Source organism: Chiloscyllium plagiosum, unplaced genomic scaffold (genome assembly GCF_037043375.1).
Source record: "Chiloscyllium plagiosum isolate Xiang-an unplaced genomic scaffold, Cpla_swu_hap1 HiC_scaffold_2, whole genome shotgun sequence".
In the NCBI taxonomy this organism is placed as follows: Eukaryota; Metazoa; Chordata; class Chondrichthyes; order Orectolobiformes; family Hemiscylliidae; genus Chiloscyllium; species Chiloscyllium plagiosum.
In genome coordinates, this window is record NW_028270140.1 from 28,316,506 (window position 1) to 28,343,463 (window position 26,958).

General features: G+C 41.0%; 1 protein-coding gene across 8 annotated transcripts in view; it reads right to left on the bottom strand.

Annotated features, from left to right (window-relative positions):
* ccdc171 (coiled-coil domain containing 171) overlaps positions 1-26,958 on the bottom strand; it is a 265,898-nt gene that overhangs the window by 115,953 nt on the left and 122,987 nt on the right. For 7 of the 8 annotated variants that reach the window (XM_043717546.2, XM_043717537.2, XM_043717514.2 and 4 more), the window contains one exon: positions 18,150-18,338. The exons of the other annotated variant lie outside the window; for it this stretch is intronic. In XM_043717546.2, the coding sequence (XP_043573481.2) occupies positions 18,150-18,338 (189 nt within the window). The remainder of the gene's footprint in view (positions 1-18,149; positions 18,339-26,958) is intronic. 8 annotated transcript variants of the gene reach the window in all.

The window sequence follows — 26,958 nt, forward strand, 5'->3', positions numbered from 1 at the left end:
CCCTCCTTATGCTGACTTGCCCTAGAGTAATCAAACTTCAATCCCTAACCTCAACATCTGTCATGTCTCTCTCCTTGGTGAATACCGATGCAAAGTACTCATTACGAATCTCACCCACTTTCTCTGGCTCCACGCATAACTTTCCACCTTTGTCCTTGAGTGGGCCAACCCTTTCTCCAGTTACCCTCTTGCTCCTTATGTATGAATAAAAGGCTTTGGGATTTTCCTTAACCGCTGTCTGCCAAAGATATCTCATGACCCCTTTCAGCCGTCTTAATTCTTAATTTTAGATTGGTCCTACCTTCCGGATATTCTTCCAAAGCTTCGTCTGTCTTCAGTTGCCTAGACCTTATGAATGCCTCTTTTTTCCTCTTAGCTAGTCTCACAATTTAACCAGTCATTGATGGTTCCCTATTTCTATCCCTCATTTTCACAGGAACATGTCTCTCCTACACTCTAATCAACCTCTCTTTAAAAACCTCCCACATACCAAATATGGATTTACCTTCAAACAGCTGCTCCCAAATTACATTCCCAAGCTCCTGCCAAATTTTGATATAGTCGGCCTTCCCCCAATTGAGTACTTTTCCTTTAGGATCACTCTCATCTTTGTCCATGAGTATTCTAAAATGTACGGAATTGTGATCACTATTCCCAAAGTAATCCCCTACTGAAACTTCAACCAACTGGCCGGGCTCAATCCCCAACACCAGGTCCAGTACGGCCCCTTCCTGAGCTGGACTGTTTACATACTGCTCTAGAAAACCCACCTGGATGTTCGTTACAAATTCTGCTCCATCTAGACCTCTAACATTAAGTGAATCCCAATCAATGCTGGGAAAATTAAAATCTCCTATCACCACCACCCTGTTGCTCCATAATCTGTTTACAGATTTGTACCTCTATTTCAAGCTCACAATTGGGAGGCCTGTAGTGCAGCCCCAACATTGTTACTGCATACTTCCTATTTCTGAGCTCTGCCCAGATTGCCTCAGTGTTCGAATCTTCCATAGTGCCATCCTTCAACACAGCTGGGATATCCTCTCTGACCAGTAATGCAACTCCTCCACCCCTTTTACCTCTCTCTCTATCCTGCCCGAAGCATTGATATCCTGGGCTATTTAGTTGCCAATCATGCTCTTCCCTCAACTAAGTCTCAGTAATAGCAATAACATCATACTCCCAGGTACTAATCCAAACACTAATTTCATTTGTCTTACCTACTACACTTCATGCATTAAAACAAATGCACCTCAGACTACCAGTCCCTTTGTATTCATCATCTGCTCCCTACCTATTCTTCCCCTTGGTCACGCTGACTTCATTATCAACTTCCTTACAGGCTTTAGTTACTACCTCCTCATTTGTTTCCCATCCCTGTGCCACATTAGTTTAAACCCTCCCCAACAGCATTCACAAAAGCACCCCAAGACATTGGTTCCTGTCCATCCCAGGTGTAGACCGTCAAATTTGTAATAGCCCCACCTCCCCCAGAACTGTCCCAATGTCCCAAAAATCCGAACCCCCTCCCTCCAGGACTCTCTCTCAAGTCACACATTCATCCTGGCTTTTCTTTCATTTCTACTCTGACTAGCATGTGGCAATGGTAGCAATCCTGAGATTACTACCTCTGAGGTCCTACTTTTTAACTTGGCTCCTAACCCCCATACATTTTGTTTGCAGGCCCTCATTCTGTTTTTTACCTATATCATTGCTGCCCAAATGCACCATGACAACTGGCTTCACACCCCTGCTTCAGAATGTATTGCAGCTGATCTGAGACATTCCTGACCCATGTACTTGGGAGGCAACATACCATTCGGGAGTCTCGTTTTCGACCACAGAACAGCCTATCTACTCCCCTTACAATTGAATCCACTATGACTATAGCCCTTTCACTCTTTTTCCCCACCCTTCTGTCCAGCAGAGCCAGCCACGGTGCCACGAACCTAGCTACTGCTGCTTTCCTCTGGTGAGTCTTCTCCTCCAACAGTATCCAAAATGGCATATCTGTTTTGGAGGGAGATGTACCGCAGGGGACACCTGCATTCCTTCCTGCTCTTTCTCTGCATTTTGGTCACCCATTCCCTTTCTCCCTCAGTAATCCTAAAACGCAGTGTGACTAATTCACTAAACGTACTAGCCACGACCCCCGCAGCATCATGTATGCTCCAAAGTGAGTCCATCCACAGCTCCAGAGCCAATATGCAATGTAACAAGAGCTGCAGCTAGACATACTTCCTGCACATGAAGGAGTCAGGGACATCAGCCACGTCCCTGAGCTCCCACACTGAACAAGGAGAGCATATTACAGGTCTGAGATCTCCTGCCATTTTAATCTTAAGCTTAACTTAGTCTTAACTTAGATAAATGGAAAAGGAAAGAAACGGTTTTACCAAGCAAACGATAAAAAAAACTAGAAAAAAGCCTTCCCTTATCTACAGACCACAGAGTCTTTTTTGTTTGGTTAGAGGAAGGGGACAGGTGGGAGACACTGCACATGTAGTGTCTCAGGTTCAGCCGCTGCCAAAATATATCGGTTCACTCACCTTCCCAGAGCGCAATTCGACTGTTGCCCCAGAGCTCCTAGCTCTCACTGCTTCCTCTGCTGCAAATGAACGCTGCTGACGCTCAAGGTAAGTCCTTTTAAGAGGAAAAATTTACCTCCCTGGCAGCCGCCTGGTCCATGCCCATAACAGATACCAATGTATCCGTACCCATAACAGATAATCCATGGGAACTTGAATTAGTATTAGATACTGAATTGTTGTAAAGGTGGATTTTTCTTCCTGTCTACTCTTCTTCACAGCCTGCTTCCTGAAAGAGTTCCATTTCCTTCTCCAAGTTTCTTTGTTTCTGTCACATCTGTTCAGATAAAGCTAATTTCTACAATGGCCCTTCAGACACAACTTTTTTCCTCAATTACCCACTTTGCACGATAGGGCCCTCAGCCATGTTTAACCATTTCTCGCACTTCTGCCTTTTCCCATCCACTTCCTCCCAGGGACACAACAGGGTTCTCATTATCCTAACTTTCTATACCACAAGCCCCTTCACTGAAAGAATCATCCTCTAATAATGCACAACATCCAGAAATGACGCCACCACCAAACCGATCTTCTACTCCCGGCATTCTAGAGAACACATTTCCTCTGAGGTACCTTGGTCCATTCTTCCTTCACCTCGTTTCTCCTTTCATCTTCACAGCAACTTTCCAGGAGATCACAGAAGATGGAATACTTGTCCTTTTACCTCCTTCCCACTTCTTTATCCAAGGCTCAAAACAGTCATACAGTCAGAAAGAGGTACAGCACAGAAACAGACCCTTCAGACCAACTCGTCCATCCTAACCTAATCTAGTCCCATTTGCCAGCAATTGGCCCATATCCGTCTCAAGCCTTCCCAATCATATACCCATCCTGATGCCTTATAAATGCTGTAATTGTACCAGCCTCCACCACTTCCTCTAGTAGCTCATTCCATACATGCACCACCCTCTGTGTGAAAATGTTGCCCCTTAGGTCTCTTTTATATCTTTCCCCTCTCACTCTAAACCTATGCCCTCTAGTTCTGGACTCCCCGACCCCAGGGAAAAGACCTTGTCTATTTATCCTATCCATTCCCCTCGTGATTTTATAAACATCTATAAGGTCACCCCTCAGCCTCTGACGCTCCAGGGGAAACAGCCCCAGCCTATTTAGCCTCTCCCTGTAGCTAAAATCCTCCAACCCCGGCAACATCCTTTTAAATCTTTTCTGAACCCTTTCAAGTTTCACAACATCCTTCCGATAGGAAGATGACCAGAATTGCAAGCAATATTCCAAAAGTGGCCTAACCAATGTCCGGTACAGCCGCAACATGTCCTTTCAACTCCTATACTCAATGCCATGACCAATAAAGGAAAGCATACCAAATGTCTTCTTCACTATCCTATCTACCTGCAACTCCACTTTCAAGGAATTATAAACCTGCACTCCAAGGTCTCTTTGTTCAGCAACACTCCCTAGGACCTTACCATTAAGTGTGTAAGTTCTACTCTGATTTGTTTTTCCATAATGCAGCACCTTACATTTATCTTAATTAAACTTCATCTACCACTCCTCAGCCCATTGGCCCATTTGTCCAAGATCCTGTTGTACTCTGAGGTATCCATCTTCACTGTCTATTACACCTCCAAACTTACTAACTATACCTCTTCTGTTCACATCCAAATCATTTATATAAATGACAAAAAGTAGTGGACCCAGTACCAATCCTTGTGGCACACCACTGGTCACAGGCCTCCAGTCTGAAAAGCAACCCTCCACCACCACCCTCTGTCTTCTACCATCAAGCCAGTTCTGTATCCAAATGGCTAGTTCTTGTACGCACTTAACACATTCCTCTCCATCTAAACCCTTAACACTATGGCAGGCCCAATCTATGTTTGGAAAGTTAAAATCCCCTACCATAACCACCCTATTATTCTTACAAATAACTGATATCTCCTTACAAAGTTGTTTTTCCATTTCCCGCTGACTATTAAAGGGGGAAATAAGGTGATCATCCCTTTCTTATTTGTCAGTTCCACCCAAATAACCTCCCTGGATGTATTCCCAGGAATATCCTCCCTCAGTACAGCAGTTATGCTCCTTATCAAAAACGCCACTTTCCCTCAATTCTTGCTCCTCTTTCTATCCTTCCTAGAGTATTTGTGTCCTGGAACATTAAGCTGCCAGTCCTGTCCATCCTTGACCCATGTCTCTGTAATTGCTATGATATCCCAGTTCCTTGTTCATAACCTGAGTTCATCTGCCTTCCCTGTTAGGTCTTTGCATTGAAATACATGCAATTTAATTCATCAGACCTACCTTGTTCTCTGCTTTGTTTCTTCCTGCCCTGACTATTTGACTTGCTCCTTTTCCCAACTGTACCAGTCTCAGTTTCATCTCTTTCCTCCTTCTTGGTAATGCAGCAGTACTTGTTATTAGTCTAGTTTACTGCAATGCAGTCCCTGCTACATTTGGAAAATGAACATCAGACTGGTTTAGCACCTTCAGGACAACTCCACTGTCTCCACAAACATGACCCATATTTTCCAGTTGGTTGCTTTTTCAATACATCATCATCCTGCTCTCATGCTCATACCTCTGTCCTCTGTCAGCCGCAGGGTTCCAGTGAATAGTGATCCAGGAGAAGATCCTTGTGTGATGTCAATGGCTGCAACAGTGGATGAAGACTACAGCAGTTGGGGGTTCCCCAGTTGTCAACATTTCCTTATTATCAGAACAGGATCTACCTTCTGTCAAGGACTGTGTCTGCTGACATACAACAGCATTTCCATATTAAAAGACATCCCACCTGGAGGAGCTGAGCCACCCTCAGACACAACCTAAGCTGTGAGGTGATCTACAAGGTTTGAGAGTTCTGCAAGTCCCTAGCTTCAGACCAGCATGTAGGTGGTGGAGTTTGACTTGGGATAGGAACAGGAGAGCAGTCCTCCCCTCTGCTCACCTCACCCCATGGGGAAGGAGCTAGAAAAGGTGGTCTAAAGATAGTCTACTGCATCACCAGCCTGGCTAGAAACTGCATCCAGCCTGCTCTTCTACCTGCAGTCTGAAAACCAAACCAAACCAATCTTAGAGCCTGGAATGCATAAACTCTCATGAACAAGGAGCAGATCAATTGTCCAGAATGAAGAACTGTCCTTGTTACCCATGAACTCAGGCACTTCAACATTGAGGTCAGCAGGATCAAAGAGCAGGGGAAGGGCAGCTGAGGGAAAAACTTGGTGGTTACGTCTTCGTCTGGAGAGGAAAACCCAATGAACAACCTGGGACACACGGAATTGGATTTGCTATTCGGAATGAACTCATCAATCGAGTCTCAGATCTCCCTGGTGGCATCAGCAATCATCTCATGAATCTCCATCTACAATGTGTCAAAAGCTAGCAGACAGTGGTCCTGAGTGATTATGCTCCAAATGGTGATGACATAGTTGAGTCCAAAGGAGATTTCTTTTCCACCGTATGCACCAACATCCCCAATGAAGGTAAAAGTATCCTCCTTGCAGTCTTCAATGCCAGGGTTGGAAAGTATGCCCAACTCTAGAAAGGAACTATAGGAAAAGAAGGAATTGGGAATTGCAATACCAGTGGGATTATCCTGCTCAACAAATGTGTGGAACACCAGTTGGTCATCACCAACAGATTGTTCCGCTAAAAGACAAGTTCAAGACTTCTTGGAGGCAACCACAATCAAAACGCTGGCCGATGATCGACTATGTCCTCATTCAATTCTGAGACCAAAATGCTGTCCTGATTACTAAAGCAATAACCAAGGTAGCCAACTGCTGGACAGACCACCAACTCATCTGCTCCTCAATGTCCATCAATTGCTGCCAAAAGAAGCTGAAGGTGAATGAACAGGTTAGAAAAAAGCTCACCATTGTGTAGCTTCAAGAGCCAAGCAGGCCACTAAACTCCCAACAATATCTTCACCAAAATCTCTAAAGAGTTCATTTAACTGGAGTGGAGGAAATCTGGGAAGAGCTGAAGATAGTTATGATCTCATGCTGTGCAGATACTATTGGGTACAAGACCAAAAATTACCAAGACTGGTTTGACACAAATGACCGTATCATCCAAGACCTCATGGAAAAGAAGGGAAAAGCTCTCCGTGCCTAGCAAAATAACATCACCAGCGAGGCAAAGATGAGAACTCATCAAAATAGCAGGAGCTGCTCCTCCTTACTGACAAGCATGACACCCGAGATTTCTTCAGCATTACAAAAGCAATATACGTGTACAACAAATGTGGCCCCAAATCAACACAGTGTAAGGATGGCACCATTTTGAGTGACAGAGAAAATATCAGCCTTCAATGTAGAGAACATTTCAAAGAACTTCTAAACCGTGATACAACTGTCGATAAGCATATGTTTGAGGAAATCCCCCAATTCCCATCAAAGATGATCCTGGATTACTATCCAGCGTGGCAGAAGTTGAAGCCTCTATTGGACACATGGAGAATGGAAAGGCCATAGGAGTAGACAGAATTGCAGCAGTGATTTTCAAGACCCATTATTTCCATCAACTGTTCCTCAACATCTGGGACAATGAAGATATCCCTGTGATCTCAGGGATATTTCTATCACCATTGACTTCATGAAGGGAGACATAGTGTATTGTGGGAACTAGCAAGGAATCTTCCTACTATTGATCATGGGGAGACCATTGCCCAAATCTTCACTAGGTACCTTCTCCTAGAAATCCTTTCTGTAAGCCAGCATGGCTTCTAAGTAAGCTGTGGAAGTATTCACATGGTTTTCACTGCTCAGCAACTCCAAAGGAAATCTCAGGAACAACACCAACCACTCTACATGGCCTTCATTGATCTGACCAATGATTTTAACACAGTCAATCCTGAAGTGCTGTGGAAGATCCTGTCAAAGGCACGCTGTCCAGGGAAATTCATTTACATCCATGTCATTCCATGACAAGATATTGGTGATGGTGATCACTAATAGTAATATGACAGAATCTGAGAAGATCAAGATGGGGTCAAGTTGGAATGTTTCGTCACCAGCACTCCCAATGCTCCTACCTTTTCCCCATCTTCATCACCACCATTCTTCATCTTGTCAAGAACAAACGTCCCAGTGAAGTATCTACAGTACCTACAGAAAGGTTTTCAATCTCAGCCAGTTGAAATCCAAGCTTATGGAGCTTCACTACGTGATGAAAATGTCATCGCTCTGCTCTCTCAGAAGAGAATCTTCAAGCCTCACTTAATGCTTCACAAATGTATAACAAATAATTGGTCTCAGCCTAAACCTCAAGAAGACGCAAATCCTTTACTAACCCAGCCTATGTCATTTTCTGGTCAGTATCCATTAATATCAATGGAGCAATTCTCCCAAACATGGAACATTTCTCCTACCTGGAAAGGATCTTATCTAAGACTGACATTGAAGCGGAAATTCAATAGTGCATCCGATCTGTCCGCCTCTGTCTAAGGAAGAGAATCTTGGACAATCTAAGACATCCGTGCTGATATCAAATTCCTTATGTATAAGGCAGTTATCCTTTCATCTCTTCTTTATGGCTCTGAAACTTGGGACAACATATACATGCCACCTTAAGACATTTGGGGAGTACTATCAATGCTGTTTGAGATGGAATCTCTGTTTCAGCTGGGAGAACAAGCATACTATCATCAGTGCCCTTCAAGCAGCGAACAGCATCGAGGTTGTGATAATCCAAAACCAATTCTGCTGGGTTGGCCATGCCTAAGTTCTAGTACCAAGTAAATCTTTTTCACCCAGCTCAAGGAAGACATTGAAATGGCAGGTGGACAAAGGAAGTGTTTCAAAGACTCCCTGAAGACTTCGGTCATGAAATGCAACATAGATGTCAATGCATCGGATACCCTCATTCAAAAGAAACCAACCTAAAGGGAATTCCAAAATATGAGGCGTCACACTTCTTCAAAAACACTCAGCACCAGCAGAAATTCAGGAAGGGAACCAGAGAAAGGAATGCCAACAATCTCAAGGCCAAGGATGAACTCTATCTTCTAGAAATACCTGCCAGATGTGTACTTGGAGAAGTGGCTCTAGGATGGGGATCATCAGCCACACAACGGCCCACAGACCCTATGACCAATGACATGGAATTTCCTAGATGGGCAGTCATACCTGTTAATGAGTTATTGCCAATGATAACGACCATGCTCATCAATTCTCTTTGCTTTCTGTTTAAAAAATACAACTAAGTTATTAAGATACACCTTTTAACCAAACAATGCTGCTTTTCGTCATGTATATAAATTATTTGGAGGTGAACAGAGGAGGTATGGTTAGTAAGTTTGCAGATAACAGCAAAATTGGAGGTGTAGTGGACAGCGAAGAAGATTACCGAGAGAACAATGGGATCTTGATAAAGTGAGACAATGCGCCAAGCTGTGCAGGTGGGTATAATTTAGAGAAATGTGAGATGGTGTATTTTGGAAAGGCAAATCGAGGCAGGAGTTATCGACTTAATGGTAAGACTCTGGGTACTGTTGCTGAATAAAGAGACCTTGAACTGCAGGTTCATAGTTCCTTGTAATTGGAGTTGCATGTAAACAGGATTGTGAATGAGGCGTTTTGAATACTTTCCTTTATTCATCAGTGCATTGAGTATAGGAATTGGGAGGTCATGTTGCGGCTGTACAGGACATTGGTTAGGCCATTTTTGGAATACTGTGTCCAGTTCTGGTCTCCCTGCTTCAGGAAGGATGTTGTGAAACTTTAAAGGGTTCAGAAAACATTTACAAGGATGTTGCCAGGGTTGGCGGACTTAAGCTATAGGCAAAGCCTGAGTAGGCTAGGGTTATTTTCCCTGGAGCATTGGAGGCCGACAGGTGACCTTACAAAAGGTTTATATCAGGAGGAGCATGGATAGGGTGAATAAACAAAGTCTTTTCACTGGGGTAGGGAAGTCCAAAACCAGAGGGCACAGGTTTAAGGTGAGGGGGAACGATTTGAAAGGGACCCAAGGAGCAACATTTTCACACAGAGGGTGTTATGTGTATGGAATGAGCTGCCAGAGGAAATGGTGGAGGCAGGTACAATTCCAACATTTAAACAGCAAATGAATGGGTATATCAATAGGAAGGGTTCAGAGGGATATGGGCCAAATTTTGGCAATGGCACAAGATTTATTTAGGATATCTGGTTTACATGTATGAGTTGGACCAAAAGGTTTGTTTCCATGCTACACAACTCTATGATTCTGATAACTATTCCTGATTACTCTGTGCCTTTCTAAGTAACAATTCACCCTAATTCTCAATATTGATTCTAGTAATTTGGTTACCACTGAAGACTATAATTACTGTATCCTTAGCAACCATTTTGACTAAAGGTACATTGTTAGCAGACCTCTATTCCTCTGATAGCTGAACTGCACTAGTGAGGCTTGGAAAATGATCCTAATAGGATCATCTAGCATTTCGTTGCTGGTTTCCATTAATAGCTTAAGATACAGTCCATCTGGCTCTCGTGATTTATTCACTAACAATGACATCAACTCCCCCCAGTACAGGTACAAAATCCTCCAACCGAAATTATTGGAGAAATCGGGGAAATTGCGGTCTTTGAAGGAGGCCATCTGGGTTGTTCGGTATTGGAATTGGTCCTCCTGGGAGCAGATACGGCGAAGGTGAAGGAATTGGGAATATGGGATGGCGTTTTTACAGGGGGCAGGGTGGGAAGAGGTGTAATCTAGGTAGCTGTGGGAGTCAGTCGGTTTATAGTAAACATCCGTGTTGAGTCGGTCGTCCGAGATAGAAATGGAGAGGTCTAGGAAGGGGAGGGAGGTGTCGGAGACAGTCCAGGTACACCTCCTCCCACCCTGCCCCCTGTAAAAACGCCATCCCATACTCCCAATTCCTTTGCCGCATCTGCTCCAAGAAGGACCAATTCTAATACCAAACAACCCAGATGGCCTCCTTCTTCAAAGACCGCAATTTCCCCTCAGACGTGGTTGATGATGCTCTCCACCGCATCTTGCTCCTCCACCCTTGAACCCCGCCCCTCCAATCGCCACCAGGACAGAATCCCACTGGTCCTCACCTACCACCCCACCAACCTCCAGATACATCATATCATCCTTCGTCATTTCCGCCACCTCCAAATTTGAGGTCGGGGTGGAAGGTGTTAGTAAAGTGGATGAACTGTTCAACCTCCTCGTGGGATCACGAGGTAGCATCAATACAATCATCGATGTAGCGGAGGAAAAGGTGGGGGGTGGTGCCAGTGTAGCTACGGAAGATGGATTGTTCCACATATCCAATGAAGAGGCAGGCATAGCTGGGCCCATGTAAAATTTTATTGTTCCTGGACAACTGCTCCACAAATCCCCCTGCCAAACTTATTGTGAAAATAATGTTTTTGGCATTTAGTTGCCCCCTAATGTGACAACTGTAATACAGTCTTGTGACCAAAGAATTTTATGCTTAGTGAAGAGTAAGTATAAAGACTATTTTTTAAACTGTATGCTTGCTGCTGTCAACAAACAGGTAGGAATTCAAGACTTTCTGAAAGAATTTATTGTTAAGGATGCCATTTACACAGTTGCTCATGCTTGGAAGGATGTTGATAAATCAACATTAACAAATGCTTGGCACAGACTGTGGCCTACAACGATGTTTAATGTAAATGAACCTACAGATGAAGACTTTGAAGGATTTTGTGATACTGAAGAGAAAAAGATGATAGCAAACCTTGTAACTTATGCACAAAGTTTATTGGACAAAAGTGTAAATAAATTATACGAAGCTGACATCGAAGAAATGCTGAACATTGACAATGATGCACCTGTCGTGCATTCCTTGGGTGATGGGAAAATTGCTGAAATGGTATTAAATACAGGTAAGAGTGAGGATAGTAGTGATGATGGTGCTGACTTTGTGAACATGGTTGAAAAAAGTCCCCATAGGCGATAAGGTGAAAATGCGTGATCAGTTAATTGCTGGCCTTGAACAACGTTCATTTATCAATGACCAAGAGATTATGGCAAGTTACTCAATTATAGAGTCATAGAGATGTACAGTATGGAAACAGACCCTTCGGTCCAACCTGTCCAGGCCGACCAGATATCCCAACCCAATCTAGTCCCACCTGCCAGCACTCGGCCCATATCCCTCCAAACATTTCCTATGCTACTTCAAATGCCTCTTAAATGTTGCAATTGTACCAGCCTCGACCACATCCTCTGGCAGCACATTCCATACACGTACTACTCTCTGTGTGAAAAAGTTGCCCCTTAGGTCTCTTTTATATCTTTCCCGTCTCACCCTAAACCTACGCCCTCTAGTTCTGGACCCCCCCACCCCAGGGAAAAGACTTTGTCTGTTTATCCAATCCATGCACCTCATAATTTTGTAAACCTCTATAAGGTCATCCCTCAGCCTCCGACGCTCCAGGGAAAACAGCCCCAGCCTGGTCAGCCCCTCTCTGTAGCTCAAATCCTCCAACCCTGGCAACATCCTTGTAAATCTTTTCTGAACGCTTTCAAGTTTCACAACATCTTTCCAATAGGAAGGAGACCAGAATTGCACGCAATATTCCAACAGTGGCCTAACCAATATCCTGTACAGCTGCAACATGACCTCCCAACTTATTACTTAGGCAGAAACCTATGTTAATGAGACAGCTGACACTTGAAGAAGTCTTTAAAAACGTCGCCTGCCATAGTGTTGAAACCATGTATGTTTAAGTTTTACTAAATGTTTCTCTTGGAACGTTTTTTTCTGGAAATAAAATGACATTGAGTATTTATGGTCTATGTATTCATTTATCAGTACATTACACTATAAATAAACTGTAGTAGTGTTCCTAGCCTTTATCTACCCCACTTATCATGAGTCTACGTTTTTGCTGCAGTATTGATGTTTGATTGCAGGGTGCTGCCCTGGACCCTACAGGGGGGCGCTACATTTGTTCCAAAATCCCCAAAATTCTGAATTCTGAAAAACAGCTGGCCCCAACAATTTTGGATAAAGGATCATATATCTGTACTTGCTCTTGCATTTTCTTCATATTTCACAATATTTCACACTCCCTCTCAAGAGAAAGTCTGCATCATCGCACTCCTTTGTAAAGACAAAGACAAAATATTCATAATAAACACTTCCCAGATCTTCTGTCAAAGTTCCATGAACATTCTGATTAATCCAACCCCTTTCACACTCTTGCTCTTAATGTTCTGATAAAACATCTTTAGATATGTCTTGATTTTATTTGCCAATTTTTTTCATGTTCTCTCTTTGCTTTCTTTTTTCAATTCTCCACTGTACTTTCATTACTCCACAAAGCTTCCTAAAGTATTACTTCATTTTTATGATAGTAATTGACGCATTTTTTCTGCTTTACATTAGCATGTTTGCTATTGAGTAACCAGTGGGCTCTAGATTTGATAGTACCAACCACTTTCTTGTGGGGCCATGTCTGCACTGCACCCATAATATCTCACTTTTGAATGCCTCCCATGCTTTGTCACCGACTTTCCTCAAGTAGCTGTAATCATTGGTCTGATGTGAGATCATCCATCAGCTGTATGAAGTTTTCCTCCCCCTAACATGGAGCTTCTACTCCTGTTCTATATTATTCCCGTTCCATAATGATACTAAATCTCATTCTATTAGGATCACTATCTGCAAAATGGTCACCCACTGCTACTTCATCCATTTGCCCAGCTTCATTTCCTACAATTCTATAATTGTGCTGTCTCTCATTGGGCCTGATACATGCTGGCTGAAAAAAAAATTATCTTGAATGCAGTTCAAGAATTTTGTGCCATCTATGTCTTCCACACTGTTCGCATTGCAATTGATAATTATTCCCAACTACTACTGCCATGTTCTTTTTGCATTTAGAAATTTGTCAACATATTTTGCCCCCTAACCCTTCTACTATTTGGACATTTATAGTACAATTCTAGCAGTGTGCCTGCCCCAGTTTTGCTTCTGAATTCAATCCAAATGGCCTCATTCAGTGCTTTATTTAGTACAACCTTTCCTCCTCACAGCTATATTTTTTTGAAGTCTCCTTCTCTATGTTGTCTGACAATTTTTTCTCCAGGGAGGGCGAGTTGCCAACCTTGTCCCTATTTCAGCCAAGTTTCTGTTAACGCACTGATATAATTCTGCCGCATTCTGTACCCTCACCTTATCAAAATTTATTCATTGTATTTCTTGCAAATACAGATATATTATCTAATAGTGTGAATTTTATGAACGGTGCATTTTTTTTAACCTCTGCTTCCTCAGAATCACTTGTTAAGTTTCCTCCTTTCATTCTGTGCTCTGAATTTTCCCTCAGGTTTTCACCCCTTTGTTAATTTGGTTTAAGTTGTCCCCAACAGCAGTCGCAAAACTCCCAGCAAGTATATTTATTCCAGTACTGCTCAAGTGGAGAAAACCAGTTTGTATAACTCATATCATTCCAGAATTGGTCCAATGTCCCATAAATCTGATGCCCACTCTCTAAAACCAATTTTCCAGCCATGAGTTCAATCACTCAATTTTCGTTTTTCTACATTCACTATTATGTGGGACTGGGACCAATCCAGAGACCATGGCTTCTGAGGTCCTGCCTTTCAATCTCCTAACTAACTGCTCAAAGTTTGCTTCAGAATCAGATTCTCAGCCCTAACAAAGTCATTAGAACTAACGTGAAAAAGTACCTCTAACTGATCACCATGCTCCAAAACAAAGTCCTGTAGCTGCTTGGCAACGTCCTTTATCCTGGCATTGGACTCAAAGCATTAACTTTGTTTCTCTCTTGATAGATGCTGCCAGATTTGCCTAATTTCTCCAGCACTTGGTTTCTTTTCTTCCTGTCCTTTGCTTTCCTCTTTGCCTATAATGAGATTCCCTGTACTTATCCTTTATATGGCAAAACTATACTATATGCTGCCAGAGTCTGAAAAATTCCTTGCTGGTTATAGGATCCTTAATTAACCTACAAAGCCTAGTTGCAAATAGCAAAACAAAATCTAAATTCTCCCTTACAGTATAAGTGAAGAATGAAAGGAAAAAGAAAATCCAAGAATATAATGAATAATTTCATCTGGTTCAGAACAGAATTACTGCCAGTCAGATTCTCTGGAAAGTTTGAACAGGGATTATGTCAAAGGAAAATATGACTACTTGCAGTGTATAAGAATGTTGAGCAACAGAATTATTTTTCTCATCATCTTCCAATTCAGGATTAAATGCTTCTGGATAAACTATTAGTTTTGGACAAGTTGTACAGTACTATTTGTCAGTGACCATGCAGTATTGTGTTCCCCATGATTCAGAATATCTATTGGCACAGGATAGATACTCAGAGCAGGGTATAAACAGGATAGCAAAAATAATCATGGATTGTAAGATTTAGAATCCTCATACGTGGCGGTAAGAACAACAAGGGGAAGAAGACTTTGGTGTTAATCTATAGGCTCCTGAACATGGCTATACTGAAAGACAAGATAATAAATCAGGAGATAAGGAGGGCATGTAAAAAGGTAGCAAGTTAATCATGGCTGACTTTAATCTTCATGTAGATTTGGATAGTTAAATTGGCAGAGGGAGCCACGAGGTACAATTCATAGATTATTCAGGATAGTTTTCTCGAACAATATGTTATAGATCTAACCAATGAACAGGCTATTCTAGATCTGGTTATATGTGATGAGGCAGGTTTAATAGATGATCTCAGAGTAAATGATCCCCCAGGAAATAGTAACCACAACATAATTGAACTTAACATTCAGTTTGAGAGTGAAAAACCTGGGTTTGAGACAATTGTGCTAAGCTTAAATAGAGACAATTATGAAAGAGTAGGGGCAGACTTAGCTGGAGTCAGCTAGGAAATCAGTTTAACTGTAAAAATGGTTGAAGAATGGCAGATATTTCAGAAAATAGTTCAAGACTCACAACAAAAATATATCCCTGTGAGAAAGAAGGATTCCAGAAAGGTGATAAGCAATCAACATTAACCAGGAAGGTTTAGGTTAGCATCAGGTTGAATGAAAAAAAAAATGTGGCAAAGATTAGTGGTAAACCAAAAGATTGGGAAAGTCTTAATGACTAACAAAAGGTGACCAAAATAATGAAGACAGAACATAAATGTTGAGGCCTAAGGGACAACTTTTTCACGCAGAGGGTGGTGCATGTATGGAATGAGCTGCCAGAGGAAGTGGTGGAGGCTGGTACAATTACAATATTTAAAAGGCATCTGCATGGGTATATGAATAGGAAAGGTTTGGAAGGATAGGGGTCAAATGCTGGCAAATGAAAATAAAACAACTATAATTAAAAGGAAAAGATACTGGAGAAAATAATGAAGATAAAAGCTAATGAGTCCCTGGACCTGATGCGCTGCAACCTAGATATTAAGAGATGTATAGAGATAGCAGATGCACTGTATTAATTTTTCAAGAAGCGAATGGAAGTGAATGTACAATGTTATCGGCAATAGGTGGGAAGGCAAGTGGTGAGGATGATACAGAATAGCAGAACAGATTCGATGGGCCAAGTAGCCTACATCTGCCCCTACATCATATGGTCTTTTGGTTCAGCTGTTGTGTACCAGGAGTCATTGCTGTAATCTGATGCTGCAAGAGAATTGGTTTTTGGAGGACATTATATGAAAAGAATCCCTCAGAAAACCAGATATTGGATTAATTCATTGATGATTTACAATTGGTCAGGCATGGACTGTGGGGGAAAACATTTTGCGATTGAAGCTCGTTTTGGTATTTAACAAAGGAACTGTTGATTAAAAATGGAGTACTGAGCAGTGGCAAGATCCTTGTAGAATCCTGAGAAGTGCTAATTACTAGGCGAAGAGGTAGTTTAATTATCTGCACATCAATTGAGGATTCGGACTCTTGTACTTTTCCTTGAAATTTCTTCACAATTTCTTGTCTATCCCAAAAGCTCAAAGAATGTAGTGATAGACCTCTTTGACAGCATTTAAACGACTATTGTCAGAGGGCAGTTAAGAATCAGTTTTGGTGTAGGTCTGAAGTCACATAAAGTCCAGACTTCGTAAGGATAGCAGGTTTCTTTCTTTGAAGGGCAAAGATAAGAAATAGAGTTTTTTACAGTGGTTCTAAAGAATTAAAATGTTAACTATTTCTTGACTGATGCCACCAGATCTGCTGAACTTCTGCTGTACTTTGCGCTTTATTTCCAATCTCCAGCATCTACAATGTTTTGTTTTTAATTTGTATTTTTACAGCTTATTTGACCATTTCAAGCTTAGTTATACTGATAATAGTCATAATTTGTTCATAAAAACCTGCTATTTTTAAAGCTGAACTTCAATTTGATTTGTGCTCAGGGTGTTCCACTCAGTGCACAGACCACACTTTCCAAGTCCAGTGACATAACCATTCTATAAACCAGCATTGCTTGTAACAGTGAGCTATTTTTCAATTGGAATTGTGAGAAACTATATTAGACGTTATGAGCCCCAGTAAAATATCCCCAGCCTAATTTTGAGTTAATACAGCAAGTTGTTCAGTTCCTGTCTGCCTTCTGATAGAAATTACAACAGAAAGATCTATCCTTCCCACGTTCATTTTCTGACAGAGTTGAGACTTTGTTATTGGAGCAACAGAAAACACTGGTGGGAGTGAAAAGGTGGAGCAACAATATGACTGGAAGAGAGAAGGCAAAATAATGCAGCTGCTGGAAGTCTAAAATGAAAAAAGGAAAGTAATGGAAACGTGCAGCTGGCAGCATTTGATGAGACGGAAACAGAGTTACTATTTCATAACCTTCCATTTGATAATGAAACATTCATTTTGATTTTTCTTTATCTGGAAGGAATGAGAAAGGTTGCAAGAAAGATAAACAATTGAGAAAATTAGCCATAGACAGAAACCCATCCCGTTCTCGTCACCTGAATAATTAAGTACTGTATCGCAAGGTCCTTGGGCAAACTTCTCAAACTGCCACCAATTAAGAACCTTAAGTGGTCAATTAAGATGCCACTTGGCAGGCAAGAAAGACAACTAGTTTTTCTGACTGGGGTAGCATGGCTAATTGCCTACCAGATTAGTTGGATGCCTCCAATTGCTCCAGTCTGTGGACTGGGGTATTTGGAGGAAAAGGATGGGGGCAAGAAGGTGACCTCTGAAATCCAGCCCACTGTCCTTGCTTCCAAACCTCAGACAAGTTTCCCCAAATCCCTCCCATAATAAATACTTCCAGCCATCAGATCCCCTAAGGAGTAGGCCTTGAACAGTTGACTCATAAGACCAGATGCTTTCTGCCTCTGAATGGGGATTTAGGATATCAGCACTGAGGTCTGATTTTCCAAGAAGCAGACACACCCTCACTTTGTCAGCTCTTAAATGAGTTGACAGATGAGCAACTGTGTCATTTTCTTTCCAGCAGTGGGAGTAGGGTGCTGGCTGAGACCTAATATGTTTGCCCTCATACTTAAAAACGTTAACTCCAACTATTGCTCACTATCTACAGACCAGAGGACAAATTGGTGAGTTTAACATCAATTTTCAACTGTACATAAACAAGTGGGTGTACATATTGGAAACAAATTGAGGACAACTAAGGCAACTATTATTTATCTCCCTAAGTCATTGACAGTTTAATTATGCTGATATTACCTGTGCTCTTGAATGAATTTCCCCAAGGAGTCCAGTATAATGCTCCTCCAAGTCTGCCTTCTGTTTTTTCCAACTAGCCTCTCGTTCCTTCATCTGTTCGGTTAGTTTATTGAAGGTGGCTTCTTGGCTTTGCTGCAGTTGATGTATAGTTTCATCCTTATTTCGACAAATGTGCTCCAAGTATGACTCCTGTGATTTCCACAATTAAGATTTAGAACCATTTATCTAATATGCTGTGATCAGATCATAAATATAATTTTGATCCATAAACTTTTATTTGAAAGAAATGTACAGTTCACAGTTGAGTAATATCACGTCTAACTATTCCCCAAACAGCCAGATGTGAACATGTGCAAACCATTAGGAATGTTCTTTATAGATATAAATGCATACAGATTTCTAATATCAAATAACTAAATAAGCTTCACTTCATTTACACCGTGAAAATCGACAGGTGAAAATGAATAATGAATATGAAAGTAGTCATTCTTGGTCTGGAATGTAACATTCTAGCTTGCAACTTATATAGGATGCTGCAATATATTTACCAGGCTGACCTACAAAATAGCCCCATTTTCCCTGCTCCAGACATGATTTTGCATAAATTGTTTTCCATGTACAAGTCAACTTCTTTACAGCCATGACATGTTAAATACACATTAAATGATCAGCCCTAATCTTTCAACCAAAAAACTCACCTGACTTGCTAGAACCTTATAACTGGGCACAATGGATCAAGTGAGTGATACTGACTGTGTTGTGCAGATGTGTGAAAATTCAAGACATGCCTACTCTTTGTACTAATGTTAATGATATTTCAAAATGGCAACCACCCATAATGGCTGTTCACTTTTACACTAGGCCTATAAATAAATTTACTTTTACAGGATTAAAAAGCAATTTAGTACATGTATAATGCAGAATAGTGGATTACAATCAATTGCAGACTCTGACCAACGATAAGTTTCCAAACAATTTATAAAGCCTTTAGTCCTCAATTTAGAGTTTTTTTCTGTTGAAACAGCTTTGTGGTAAAGACACCATTACCATGATGTCATTTTAATTTATTATTGTCCTTAAATACTGTCCTCTTATGCCTTTAAACCCTAGACTAATGGCAAATGCATTCAAGTATAACCCATGTGAGGGTAAGAAAATGCAACACTGCAAACAATGAATTGTTAGCAAATCTGCAGAAGCACACAACGGAAAGTACGGGAATTAGGAATTTGTGATTTTTAAGCACATTGTCACTGAATTACAAATTCATACAAATGTCACTTAGTTTAAGATATATAGAATTTAAGAGAAAGCAGATAAAGACTTGAATGATTTATTGTCACTTGTATTTTACATAGAATAATACAGTAAAATACAGTGAAGAGCTTCATCGCCACAGACATCATTTTGAATAGTTTGAAAATAAAAAGAACAATAAATAGCTGAAAGAGAGTCCATCTTCGTTCCACCGCCTCTGCCATGAATCCCGAGTCCTGAGCCAGCTCAGCAATGACACCTGCTCTATCACCTAACTTCCACCACCTCACTGCCACCTACACCAGACCCACCAATGTTAGAGTCACCATTCTTCGGGTGCCTTCTCTTTGTCACTGAGCCAACCTCGTTAATGCCGGGACCCCTGCTGGATCCCCCTCTCACTTTGAAACCCGGAGGCCCCGCCTCCGCTGCTGCAGTCATGCCGATAAGCAGGAGTCTCTGCTATGCGCCTACCACAACCAGTGGCTCAGCTGAAGCAGCTGCCTCACCAATACCTGAAGTCCCTAGTTTGGGCCTATCATAACCAGGAGTCCCTGGCTCTGCTGCCAGGCTAGGCTACCACTGCCTCACCAAGAGTCCCCCTCCAGCCCTCTTCCATGATATCACCTTCTCCGCCACGGACAAAAAGGGGAAGGAAAGATGGGAGGAAGCGGCCAGAATGGAGCAGACGGGCTCAGGAGCCTGAACACTGCCTACTTTGCCACCATCCCAGAATGATCAAAGAGAGCTTTACCTCCATCTTAGACAGATGCATTGAGTGCAGGAGTTGGGGCGTCATGTTATGGGTGTACAAGACATTGGTAAGGTCATATTTGGAATATTGCATACAATTCTGGTCGCCCAGCTATAGGAAAGATATTATCAAACTGGAAAGGGTACAAAAAAGAAAAAGATTTACAAGGATGTTACTGAGACTGAAACATTTGAGTTAAAAGGAGAGGACAGATAGGTTGGGATTTCTTTCCCTAAGCATAGGGGGTTGAAGGGTGACTTTATAGAGATTTATAAAATCATGAGGGGCATCAATAAGGTGAATAGCCAAGGTCTTTTTCCCAGGGTAGGGGATCAAAAATTGGAGGACACAGTTTTAAGTTCAAGAGGGGATAGCTTTAAAAGTGATATGATGGGCAACTTTTTCCTACAGAGATTGGAGCATATATGGAACAAGCTGCCAGAGGAAATGGTAGACCTAGGTACAATTACAATATGTAAAAGACATTTGGACAGGTACATGGATAGGAAATGTTTAGAGGACTTTGGGTCAAATGCAGGAAAACGGGGCTAGTTCAGTTTAGAAAAACCTGGTTGTCATGGATGAATTGGGCCAAAGGACCTGTTTCCATGCTGCATATCTCTATGACAGATAAACAGAAGGGAATTAACACAATTCAGAACATCAAACTGCAAGGCCAGTCCTGGCCAGATTTAAGAAATACACAATACAATAGCTTTACATCTAAATAGACAAACAAGTATTTTAGTCTGATTACAAGTGCAAGCTGACAGCCAACTTATAAAATATGGAGAAAGTGAGGATTGCAGATGCTGGAGATCAGAGCTGAAAAATGTGTTGCTGGAAAAGCGCAGCAGGTCAGGCAGCATCGAAGGAGCAGGGGAATCGACGTTTCGGGCATAAGCCCTTCTTCAGGAAACTTATAAAATATGACAAGGTCATTTAAGGGAAAATGCTATTCATATCACTGGACCCTATCTCATTGAAGTGTAGTGTTTTAGTACTTTGTAACAAACACAGAATGGATAGTGTTGATACAAGTGGTTGAAAACAGGTCCTTTCCACTTTTAACAACATTCCACTATTTCAATATGCACGTCAGCCATGGTTCAATTAGTAATACCCTTGCCTCAGAGTCAGAAAATCATGGGTTTGAGCCCTTGTCCAACACATGAGCATTGAGGGAATGCTGGAGGTGTTGTCTTTCAGTTGAGTCATTAAACCAAGACCAAGCTGCCCAAAACATTGGTGGGCACACAAGATTCCATGGCACTATTTTGAAGAGCAGGGGAGTTATTGCCCGTTTTCTGGTCAATACGCTTACTTCAAATTAACTGTATGAAAATAAATTATCACATTTTTCAATACAGACAAGAAGTCCTGGAAGAAACACAGTGACTTTACTGTGGAGGAGATTCTGAAGCATGAGTAGCAGCAAGAGTGGATGATTGGTGATATTCTGTCTGAAACGACAGATGAAAGTCTCTCTTCACTCCATCTCCAATCTCAATAGAAGATCTGTTCCATAAAGAAGAAAACTTAAAGCCACTGTGAATTGACTTAATTCTACAACTAATATCATATTGCTATTTGTGAAAGTTTGCTGTGCAAAATTGATTACCAAATTAACTACTTTACAATTGAAGAATATGTTATTGGCCACACAGTGCTTTAAAATGTTCAATGGTTACAAACAAGGTTACATAAATGCAAGTAATTCAGAAAAAAAACCTCTTAAACAGAGAGAGAGAATGTGGAACTTTATAGTACAGAGAAAGAGAATAACATAAAGAGTCTTGTAAGGAGAAATTAAGCAAGTATATGAGGGAGAAGAAGGCAGAGGAGATAAGAGGAAGCTCAAGTTCAGCATAAATACCAGCATAAATTGATGAGGGCCAATCAGCCTGTTTTCACTCTACATCCTACATAATAAAAACATAAGAATTGAGTTAAGTTGATCATTCAGCCCTTTAATCCGGCTTTGCTATTTGACAGCATAAATGATCATATGCTCTTTAATTGTAGCAGGGAACCGAGAGTGAATCAGAAAGGTCATTGTGCAAAGTCCATGCACTTGACAGCAGAAGTCATTGAGAAAGTAGCCAGTAGTTGCTGAGTTTGCATATTTGCATCTGAAATGAACTTGCTCAGCAATCATTGCTTAAAGTTAGAAACTTGGTGTCTTTATACCACAGCAACCCACTCAACGATCACAAAACCCACTTCAAACATGAACTTTTAAAGAAACTATGGATAAAGTGTTAGAAACAAATATCTGACAATAAATTTGATATTTAACAATGCAGCTCTGTTGACATCCACAAATGTGTGTGCCTGTTCAGTAACGTAGCATAAAATAAATTGCATTTGTTATGATAGAGGGCTCTTTTTTATTTCTGAATGCTAAAAGTAACAACGTCAACTTGTGAGTACAATGCAACAATTATCAATGCACCTATACTCAGGAATCTAGTCATTTACAGAACAGTATCAAATTCATGTTAAGCAGATAATAGCAAATAATCAGCACATTTTACTTCTTCTAGGTTATGGCTATTTGCATATGAAGATTACGAAAATAGTTGACCTTTTCTTTCAGAGAACATACTCTGAAAACTACACCATTAAAAAAAAACAAGAAAAAAAACTCACTAAATAACAGATGAGTTGCATCTTTTGATTTGATAGCTTGAAAAGCAAATATCAAAGTGTAGACATGATTTTCATAAACCCTGCAAACACAAGAGTTAAAGGGACGAGGTCTCATTTACAAAACTTAAATTACAAATCAATTTGCTTATGTGTGGATAGCTTTAATCAGTCAGCACTAAAATTAAAACTGGGCTAAAACGCTCGCAAATAAACCTACTGCAGCATACTCTTTGCTTTTCGCCATCCCTATCTTGGCATTCTTTTCGCCTGCAGCTTAATAATCATTGTCGTTTTTGCCATGCAAGTATAAATTTTGACATTGACTTGTGAGGTTCTTTCAAATTCACACAGAATAACTTTGATTTTGCTGGTTAACTAGATTGATTAACAGTAATAATGAACATGATATACTAATTTCATTTTCCTGCTTACATTGCAATGTTCAAAGTAAATTAGGTATTTACTTAGCCCATTACTTAGCACTCACCTATATTTGTAATCCATATATGGTTACCAATGAGTGTGTGTGAATTAAATTATTGCATTTATCTCCCTTTCTGTCCACAAACACAGGTTTATTTAAATTTCTTTTCTGTCATGTTTGAAAAGGCTATTACGCATTTGTCCTAAAACAATGTACAGTTCTTTTTAAAAGCATTTTGCAGTAAATCCTTTGGGTTTAAAGCAGCAAGAAGATTATTCACGCATACAAATCCAGGAGCTGATTGTTGCAACATGCACAAAAGCATAGAAGGAAAAAAGTAAAAGGAAAAATAATTAGAATTAAGAAGAACTTAATACTAAGGCTATACACATAAATTCACACGATTTTTGTCTGTATCCAATCAACAGTATTTTCCATCAGACTTCAAATTGCAGTTGGCTGACATTTCAGAATTCCTTTTGAAGTTGATGAAGGTGCAGCAAGATAACTTTAGCAAACAGACATTGTCTATTTTTCCATTGAATGAAAATAATTAAGAGATTATACAAAGAGGTTGAGATGAGAGCCAAACTTCGTCAGCCTGGAGAATGGTTATGAAGTTAGCAGACCTTAGACTCTTAGCAGATTGATGTGAACAATAACTAGCTCCTTACCTGACAGAAATAATGGTAGAAATTGCAGATCACCGTGTAATATTGGTGGCGGCAAGTAGACCTAGAACAGACTTGTGGTGGTTGGAGAGTGGGCTCAGCATGGACTCATGGTGGTGGAGTTGGAGAGGGTTTGGATCTTGGCAACTTCTGCACTGACGAGGTGGTCCTAGTGCTGACTCACAGCTGCTGCAGCAGAGGTGAATTAGAGTACCTGGCAGCATCTGCTTCCAGCAAAGATTTGGGGAGGTGGAGGTTAGTTTGGGCCAATATGGTACCCGATGGCATCTGTGGCATCTGCATTGGCAAGGTCCAGCGATTACTCACTGGCGAGGCTGTCGGTGAAGATGAGACAGTGCCGAAGAGTGGCAACTTTCATTCCAGTAGCAGCGGCATGGCAAAGGGACTCATGTTAGGTCGTCAGGCCTAGGGCCCATGACGGAGCACTTAACAAGAAGGACTGCAAAGTTTTCTTTATTTCTTTATTCTTCTGCCTTTATATTCTATGTTTTGGTTAATTTTTCTATGTTTTAAGATTGTGCTGGAGAGTGGTGACGTTATATCATATTTTTTACTGTAATTTGTAACAAATACACGTGACAATAAGTAAATCAAACCAAATCAAGAAATTGTCGAGAGGCCCAAGGATGATTGCACAGGTAACTTGTCCATTTAGAAGTCAAGTTCAATTCAAATATTTGTTTATATTTCTCTGATTAGCCATCCAGTATCCACCATAGATAATAAATGGGGCTTAGCACCTCCCCAAGGATATTGAGGTTAAGCTTCTATACCTCTGCTAATCCTATTATTTATTTGCTTGACACAAACAGTGAGCCATGTTGTCACTTCAGGCAAGTGACAAGTTTTTTGTCTGTATCCAGTCAATGTTATTTTCCATCGGAGTTCAAATTGCAGTTGGCTGACATTTCAGAATTCCTTTAGAAGGTGATGAAGGTGCAGCAAGATAACATTAGCAAAACTTTCAATGTTGGTGCTGGTAACTGCTGATTGGAATCCTTCCAGAAATTGTAGACAATTTGCATCGTGTGATCAGTGATGCTCATTTTTTTAGACCAACAAAATTCATTATATACAGGTAGTTCTTCTACAAAGTGTTGGTTGTGTTCTTGTGGAACCCAGTATATAAAAATTGCGCTTGAGAAACAGTGCTTAAAGTGTTGGTGATGTAATCACACTACAACCAACACATGTTTTAAGAGTTTGCGCTTTAGAAAGTGTCCCAAATTTGTTAATCATTTTATAGTGAATTCGCATTCACGATACGCATGTTAAAACAAAAAAACCTGTATTCAAACAAGAAATTCTAGCTTTTAAGTACAAAATAGGAGAAGTAGACCATTTAACTCTTTTAGCCTGCTCTACCGTTCATTAAGATCATAGTTGAACTGTATGTTTCTTATTCCTATTTCCCATCCACTCATGACAATGCTTGATTCTCCTGAATCCATCATTATCTTAAAAATATTACCTTACTTCCACAGCCTTCTGAGGCAGAGTTACAAAGTTGAATAGCTCTCACAGAAAATAAGTTTTCCTAATTTTTGTCCCAAAAAACCCTCTAATTTTCAACCATGCTTTCACTCTGCTCATCGACAGTTCTGCCTTCAACACTACAATTCCAAACAAAGTCATTTCTAAACTTCAAGATTTAGGTTTCAGCACCCCCATCTGTAACTGGATCCTTGACTTCCTGAGCCAGAGACTATAATCAGTAAGAACATGGAGAAAGTGAGGACTGCAGATGCTGGAGATCAGAATGAAAAATGTGTTGCTGAAAAAGCGCAGCAGGTCAGGCAGCATCAAAGGAGCAAGAGAATCGACGTTTCGGGCATAAGAAGGGCTTATGCCCAAAGCATCGATTTTCCTGCTCCTTTGATGCTGCCTGACCTGCTGCACTTTTCCAGCAACACATTTTTCAGCCCAATCAGTAAGAACAGGCAATAACACTTCCTCCACCATAATCCTCAACATTAGTGCCCCTAACGTCTGTACACCAGCCCCTTACTATACTCCTTATACACGCACAATTGTGTGCCCAAATTTTGCCCCAATTTCATTTAGAGTCACAGAGTCATAGAGATGTACAGTATGGAAACAGACCCGTTGGTCCAACCCATCCATGCTGCCCAGATATCCCAACCCAATCTAGTCCCACCTGCCAGCACCCGGCCCATATCCTTCCAAACCCTTCCTATTCATCTACCCATCCAGATGCCTTTTAAATGTTGCAATTGTACTAACCTCCACCACTTCCTCTGGCAGCTCATTCCATACACGTACCACTCTCTGTGTGAAAAAGTTGCCCCCTTAGGTCTCTTTTATATCTTTCCCCTCTAACCTTAACCTATGGCCTTTAGTTCTGGACTCCCCCACCCCAGGGAAAAGACTTTGTCTATTTATCCTATCCATGCCCCTCATGCTTACATAAACCTCTATAAGGTCACCCCTCAGCCTCCGACGCTCCAGGGAAAACAGCCCCAGCCTATTCAACCTCTCCCTGTAGCTCAAATCCTCCAACCCTGGTACCATCCTTGTAGATCTTTTCTGAACCCTTTCAAGTTTCAAAACATTTTTTTCCAGTAAGAAGTAGACCAGAATTGCACACAATATTTCAAAAGTTGCCTAACCAATGTCCTGTACAGCCACAACATGACCTCCCAACTCCTGTACTCAATACTTTGACCAGTAAAGGAAAGCATACCAAACAAAGTCCAGTTGAGTTTTTTTAAAATGGTAGCCCCAAAGATGTTGATAATGAGGAATTCAGTAATGGTAACACAATTGAATGTCAAGCTGATGATTAGATTGCCTCTTAATGCACATGACCATTGCTCGACATTTGTATGGCATGAATGGTACTTGCCATTTGTCAATCCAAGCCAGGATATTGCCCAGATCTTGTTGCATTTGTACATGAACTGCTTCTGTGTCTGAAGAGTCATGAATGGTGTTGAACCTTGTGCAATCATTGTCCACTTCTAACCTTATAATAAAGAGAAGGTCATTGATGAAGCAGCTAAGATGGTT